General features: G+C 31.5%; 1 protein-coding gene across 1 annotated transcript; it reads right to left on the bottom strand.

Annotated features, from left to right (window-relative positions):
* Nucleotides 1-1,365: 1,365 nt before the first annotated feature.
* On the bottom strand, nt 1,366-7,462 carry LOC125071460 (gamma-taxilin). The gene is made up of 7 exons (XM_047681716.1): nt 7,273-7,462; nt 6,374-6,733; nt 5,867-6,064; nt 3,863-4,147; nt 3,497-3,670; nt 3,231-3,353; nt 1,366-2,207 (listed from the first exon to the last, which is right to left on the bottom strand). Exons 1-7 carry the CDS (start codon nt 7,339-7,341, stop codon nt 1,578-1,580), a joined length of 1,839 nt encoding a protein of 612 aa, XP_047537672.1. The 5' UTR covers nt 7,342-7,462; the 3' UTR covers nt 1,366-1,577.
* Between the last annotated feature and the right edge of the window lie 576 nt (nt 7,463-8,038).

The raw sequence follows: 8,038 nt of genomic DNA, 5'->3' as shown, positions 1-8,038 counted from the left end.
TATCAGCGGAAGCAAACGTATTTGTAAGGGCCCTCGCTTGTATTGTAACAATTTAAGATTCGATTTTGAGCAGTCACCGGCAGTAAAGGCAGATTTGCTGTGATCACAGTGCTGCCGGTGAGTATGCTTTAGCTCAATCGCTTGTTTGGAACTGGTTTCAAAATCAATTAACAAAGTTTGACCCATATATACTAACAAAAAAAAAAAACAATTTTCTCTATGAAAAAAAAAAAACAAAATCAGTTCATCCGTTTAGGAGCTACTATGTCACAGACATATTATGGTACGCTTGTAATCATTATCAATTTAGGCAATGAACAGTGTATTTAATATTAAAACTATTTCAATAAAACCATTTCTGAACGCACGAAGCACGAAATATACTAAACGTCATTGTTGACTAGACACGCTGAATGAAAAAAATAAAAAATCACACAAAAAGCAACCAGTCGTCATAATTAAATACCACATATAAAACATTACTTTAAACTTTTCGACGATTATTTTAATTTATAAAACAACGTTAAAAAGTCATTCGGCAATTACATTCCTAGATTGCGATCTTTTAAATCGTAACGCGAGATTTATAGAAGAATCATTATTTAGCACCATACAACTATTACCATGAGATTTTACAACTAATTTAACCTTCACTGATCATACCTAGGTATTGCGCTTTCCTTTGTTATCTATCTATTGATCTAGACTACCTGATTTGGGTAGATTAGCTACCGAATTCCTCTCACGAATATAACATTAATGTTTTGCAACAGAATTCAGAATACTTGACAACAATTAACAAATTGTATTCCTATGATTTTTATCATAAGACTTGACAGATTACTTGATGTAGGCTTTGAACAAGCCCATCTGGGTAGGTAGTTATATACCTCCGACACATCATATATTCTACCGCCAAACAGCAATACTCAGTATTGTTATATTGCGCTTTGAAGTGTGACTGAACCAGATCAGCTACAGGCACAAGACATACCATCTCATTCGAAAAATTGGCAGCCCATTAACGATGTAAATAATGGATAATATTTCTTACAGAACCAATGTTTATAGGTGGTGACCACATCCCATCAGGTGACCCATTTGCCGGTCCATGTATCAATAACAAAAAAAAAAAACAAAAATTGTTTAGTCAGAGCAGATTCCCTATTTTCACGATGCACATTTTTTTATTCGATCACTCACTATAGAGAATACATCGATAAACAACATAATCTAACCGAAGTAACTTAAATTACGTGAGTTATGAATATCTAAGAAGTTATTTACTAGAAAAATACTTTATTCTAAAAATTAATATTGTACCATCCATAGGATTTCCAGTTAATAATAATTAAGTAAACGCGATCAAGTTCATAAACTTTATTTGAATTGTTCTCTTAACGTAACAAAACATAAGGAATATGTTTGTTCGTCCTAATACTGCTGAAAACCCCATTTTTATAAAGTTTAACAAATTCCTAGTCATTTATAACAATATCGCATTACGATTCAATCTGGCACTAATTAAAAATATGTCACAAAAGTCTATTTACATAGGATGCGCTTAAATCCTTGGTTTATGTACTGACTGGTGTTTCTTCAGCATTTTTTTCCTTTTCAACATCAACAGGTTCTTGAATTGATTCAGTATTCGTAACTACGACTTCTTTGGGTTCAACATCAGTTGTAACAACTTTATTTTCGCTACTTGTTTCGTTTTCATTTGAAACAACCTTATTACTCGGCTCATTGTTTAGTGGTTCGACTATTTCTTCTATTAATACTGCCTTTGCTTCATTAACGTCACCATTTGGTTTATCAACATCATCACTAACAACTTCTAAATCGCAAATATTTATATTAGCCATGTTGATTGCTTGTATGAGACTCTCCATTGTTTTACTATCTATTTTCTCGTCTGTGTCTTGTTCGTTTTTAACTTTAGTTTCCTCAACACTAGGTGAGATTTCCTTTGGCGTATCCTTAACACTTGATTCACTCTCCGCTTCTTTCGCTTTACTACTTTCTTGAATCGCTTTTTGTGCTTGTTTATCCGACTTATTCTTTTTCGATTTTGACTTTTTCGGTTTCTCTGGTTTTGGAGATTCTTCTTTAGTGTTATTTTTATTAGTTAGGACGTTCAGTTGAGTTTGTAGATGTGCAAGACTCTGTCTTAGTTGTGCGCAATTCGCTGCCATTGCATCAACCTGGTAAAGCAATAAATTTAATTATTTAATGATGATTTGTGTTCCTACATTGTTTTAACAGAATATTTAGGTTAGGTTATCTGACTGTATAATGACATTTAGTCTGATTAGAAACGAATTTTAGGGTACTATTACTATCATATCACGTCATAATTCAGAATAAATAACAGTTACGTAATTTTAATTATAAATGATAAACAAGGTAATGAAAAAAAGACATGAATATAAAATTGACTTTCGGTTTGGCTATAGGCGCGGATAGATGGGGAGATAATTTCCAACTAACCACATTATCAGTTTTTGTTTTATATTTTCAAAATTTTATAGCAATAACCTAACCGAGAAAAAATCCCATCTTATAAAAAAAAACTATAGCTGGTTCCGAAAAAGACACCTCATACCTGACAAGACTAAAAAACTGAAGATAAATCAACATACTATTTAGAATGAGCATTGTTCACATTCGTTTATTTTATATAACGAATTCATAATTTAAAAATTCTAATGAGAAAACCTTACTATGTAAAGTTTTTTACCTACTAGATAAGGTAAGTCAATTATATAATCGAGAAAGGGAAATGGACCAAGAATATATCCCTGAAAGGCCTCGCATTGAGTGGATTCTCGATCTCCTTTTGTATTAACATTTTGATTTTGAATGCTCATATACAAAATCAGAAGACTGAGAGCCTTATATTAAATGTCTGGTTTTTTGACCAGCGTTCATATTGTATACAATCGAAGGCCATAGATTTGTCACAAAATCAAAAATCAAAATATTAAATTTTTTAATATAATATTCTTTTTCAAGTAAGCTCATAAAAGCACTTTTGAATCGTCATACTGCAATGTTGAAATAAATGAAAATCTACCACCGATTCGGAGTAGATTTCATAAAAACAAAAGAAATAATTCCTACTAGTCTATAATGAACTAAGATTTGCTATACTACAAGTTTATGTATTGGCTAAGAGTTCTCCTGACACTCTAACGTCAGATCGCAGTAGAGGAGGGCGGGCAGACCTTGGCGTCGCTGGCGGGCGCGGCGGGCGCGGGGGGCGCGGGCGGCGCGGGCGGCGGCGCGGGCAGCGCGGGCCGCTCGATGTTGTGCTCCTTCAGCGTGCCCAGCAGCACCGTGCGCTCCGCCTGCGGACAATGTGGCGTATAGGAGTAATGCGCATTTAATCTCTTACATAATACTACACTTTGTTCAGTCTGGAAATGGATATGATGTCAATAATGGGGACTTAAAACTTGAGCCAAAATAATTTGTCTGTTGTTAATATTACCTGTAGAGTTCGACACAGGCTCTGCATCTGCAAGAGATGTTTCGCTGAGGCGGCGGCTCGCTCCTCGCTAGCCTGCCTCTCTCCACACATATCCAGGAGAGCAGTTTGTGAGGTCTCCCAACGTTTCTTCCATGAAAGTGATTCTTTTTCAAGCTTTTGAATTTTTTTTGACATCTGAAATTGTAACAAACTGAGTATTTTGATGTACACTAGTAGCTTATGTCATAAGAACGAATTTATGTCACAATCTCTGGTGCTGAAGAAAATTAGATGTGATCACTATAGTGTACAATTATTTTTTTAAAGACAACTTCACTAGAAAATAAAAATAGCTCCAATTTCCACAAAAATACTCTAACTTCTTACCTTTTCCATTTGTTCTTTAAAACCACCAAATACTTGATTACTCTTCACCAAAGCATTCTGGAACTCATCATACTTCTCCATGTAAATTGCCAGCTGACCCTTCAACGATGACTCTGTGCCCTGTAGTTCGATGATCTTCGCCCTGTACTGTGCAAGAGTCACCTTCATCTGTTCCATCTCGGCTAGAATACGTTCTCTTTCTGCTTGATGCTCTAGAGAGGCTTTTTGCAATTTCGCATCAGACAATTGAGTTTCTAAAGTCATTTGTTTAGCCATTTTGTCCACCTAAAAATAATTACAATAATTAATACACTGTAGCTACTTATACTATATTTATATTTTTACAAGTTTTAGGGAATTGCTGTGTTGGGAAACAGAAAAACTTTGATGGTTCAGATATTTGGACCAGAATGACAAAATACTTGTCCAAAACATAGGATGCTTGCTATATAGTGGTCCTAATAATTAGTGCATTATTTACTTTGTTTTAATATATGAATTAATAATATATAATTTACGAACTGCTACTACCTGCATATTTAGAGGTATGTAAAAAGACTTAATTTTAATGTGTTCCCAATTTTTTATATTCAATTTTAATTTATCTTTCTTGACTATTTGTTCATTGAATTAAATTATAGTGCAAGGAAGATTTTAATGCTTCTGCAAATCCCAGTAAAAGTTTTGCAAAACTACGTGATCTGGTAAATTCTGTCAGGTCTTCTTTATGAAAATTAACTAAAAAGTGTTTTTTGTTTAAGTCGATAAATATTTAGCTTACAGTCCCTATTAGAAAACCCTTATTAACTGCTTATATGGCACAAACGCTTACTACGCACTTTTACTGAATTTTCTAAATGAACCTTCAAGAATATATGAGGTAACTTTAAAAAAATAGATGAAATTGCTAGTCGTTCTCAAGTTATGGCGTGACCAAGAGAAATAAGAATTCATTTTTATATATGAAAGTCTTGATCTCATGCTCAAATCAAAGAATTCAACATGTGACTTAATGGGATAAAGTCTTCTGGATCTGTATTAAGTATGGTGTTCCAAAAGGATCAATACTCGGACCTTTTTTATTTTTTATTATATATAAATGATCTTCCTTTTGATATTAAAGGTATCTGTTATATAGTTATGTTTGCTGACTGTTTTCCTGATGGTATCTTTAAATATTAGTGATCTAAATGTAACTGATACTTTGCTTTGATTCTTAAGTGATTCCTAGAAATACTTTTATTTCTAGGAATCACTTAAGAATCAAAGCTTCAATGTAGACTCAGGCCTGCAGTATACACATTGTATAGACATGAGGAGGAAAGGTAAACTAATAACACCTAGTATACAACTTCGTAAAGTTTATACACTTTTTAGGGCACAGTATGTTTCAATATTAAGATTTCACAGTTACTTTCTTTTTAATAGACCAATCTATTAAAAAATTTAAAGCTCATGTCAAAAAAACATTGATAAATGAGGCAAATAGTTTAATACAAGAGTTTCTTGCCTATTATTGGTTATTCTAGATAAAATCTACTTTCTGAACAGGCTGTAGCTTTACATTTAATTGAACACTAGCCGGCCATGCATTTGTGAAAATGGTGCTTGAATGTCACCTCCTAAAATATTGGACTCTTTTAAATCTAAGTGTCCTCGAAATTGAAAGGCAGTTTATTTATATAAAAAAGAGAAATAGACCAAAAAATTCTTCAATGTGGAGGACATGTATAAAAAATCTTTTTATTTAGAATAATCTGAAAGTTTTTTGACTAATTATTCATGTTGCATACAATCAAAGGCCTTAGATAAGTCATAAAATATACCTAAAGCATTCTTTCCTCTTTGTCTTATTGGACTTTTCAATTACATATTTAATATACAACTAGCCGAGTCAATAAGGTGCATGACACTTATAATTGTAGAAGCACATGAAGTTAATGTTCTACATCACCCTTCTGACATATTTGGTGAGAGTCATGATATTAATAAGACTAATATTACCTGTTGCTCCCTCAACTGATACTGTTGTACAACACTTTTAAACTTCTCCGTCATACTAATATTGTCATCCCTCAATTTAGCATTTTTTTCATTGTTTTGTTGCAATAATGTTGTTATTTCAGAGAGGGTGTTCTGAAACTTGGTTTGTGTTTCCTTACGTCTCTCTTCTTCCTCTCGAATTTTGAGAAGAGATTCTTCCTGCAAGAATTATTAGAAGTATTTATAAAATCCTGTTATTTTGTAATTTTCTTAATTTTTATGGTACATAAATTATACAATAAAATTTTAAATATTTAAGATATTACAATCAATTGCCATAACTCAAAGTAGTAATGTACATTTTAAATTATTCAGGAACATAAAATTCATGCTTGTCATGTAAGTTTTACCTATATTCGTTCAGACGCTGCTCAATTAGGTCAAAAATAAATATGAAAAATATTTATTAGTATTATCAGATATGGAAATAATTCCATAGAAGAATTTATATTAAATTTAAAAATATACCTTAATAGCTTTATTCTGTTTCTGCAACTCTCGACACAGATTTTCCAACTTAGATTTAACTAATATTGTTTTATTGTATTCAAGTTGCAATTGCTCCTTTTCTTTGGATAGCAATGCATAGCGTTTATCTGACTGTTTGATGTAGAATTGTAATTTTTTATTGTCTTCGGTGGCTTGTACATATTTTTTACACACCAATGACAGTTTTTCATCGACAGTTGGTACTGAGTTAAGTGATTTCATAAATTGTTCAACGTTTTTGTCATCTTTTTTGGAACGATCATCTTTTTTGGAACGATCATCTTTTTTTGATTTCTTTGGTGGATCTTGAATGGCTGGTTTTTGTGTAGGTGGTTTTTCCTGTAAAATTATTAAAAATAATATTTAATTTACTGATTTTTTTTTAAACATTTATTATATGAAAGGTATTTAAAAACTAATAAGATTCTACCACTAGAAGTGTAAAGTGTTAATTTCATATTTGTTAAGTAAAGACAACTGTGTATTATCAAAATTATATAGTTGTTTACAAAACCATAGCAACAATTTGTATCAAAAAGTGTTATTATTATCACACAAAGTATTCAATAATATGCGGCATCAGGTTCTCGTTAACCATAAAAGAATAAAACGTGCTTCAGAACGAAAATATCGTAAACATTTTAAATTTGGCATAACGCCAATACCTTACAGGTTACCTATTGGTAAATTAATTCAAATATATGAACTCAACACGTATAAAGCGCCCTAGCAACGAATCCTATATACATATAAAACCGCATAAACTATATAAGGAGAGAGAAATACTAATTTCACTGTAGATTTTTTAAAAATCCACCGTCACCTGATATTGTTTTATTTCTATTTATAAAACAAGGTGAATATAACTTAATACTTACTTCTTTATTACTTTCCGGCGAAACATCATTTGAACTTTCTTTTAGTACTTCATTTTGTGTCGCTTCCATTATTAAAAATTATTCTTACGAATTTTAGCTAGCTAAACAAAACTAAAATAGACGAATGCCAAATGCCAATCTAAAATATTAGTAGCACTAATAATCACTAGTGCGGGCTGTAAGCTGTTGTTCATAAACTCTATGGTAGCATAGCACTAGTGTCAATTGTCATAAAAGAAGGTCCACGTTATGGCTTGAGAATAAATATTGTCGAATGTCGATATCGTTTTTACATAAAGAGATGATATTACAATTACTACTATCATTATTTTAGTCATTGTACGATATATAAATAAAAAGAAAGTTAAATTTTAACAATTAAATTCAGGCATATTTAAAAGTTTCGCTTATAGCCTAATATAATATTTTCTGCAATTTTATTGCAACTAAGACAGGTGCAATTCTTTCTGAGATATATTTTAGCGAAATTAGCCAGTTAATGTACAAAAAGAGTTTTTTTGATAGTTCGCAATAACATCACCTCAACTCAATGGTAAATGTTGTTTGTTTATTTTAATTTGACTTTAATTATAACTTTATTACTCAGTATTACAATGATCGATTTCGTCAATGCACAACACTATTTTTTTATATAAATAGCGTTAAAAATATTTTACATTTCGTATTAAAGTTTTTGAAATTATAAAATTTATTATTCTGTATATTAAAGTTCATTTTAACAAAAAAACTTGAAAAAAATGTTTGA

Source organism: Vanessa atalanta, chromosome 19, assembly GCF_905147765.1.
Source record: "Vanessa atalanta chromosome 19, ilVanAtal1.2, whole genome shotgun sequence".
In the NCBI taxonomy this organism is placed as follows: Eukaryota; Metazoa; Arthropoda; class Insecta; order Lepidoptera; family Nymphalidae; genus Vanessa; species Vanessa atalanta.
This window is presented reverse-complemented; position numbering and strand designations above follow the sequence as displayed.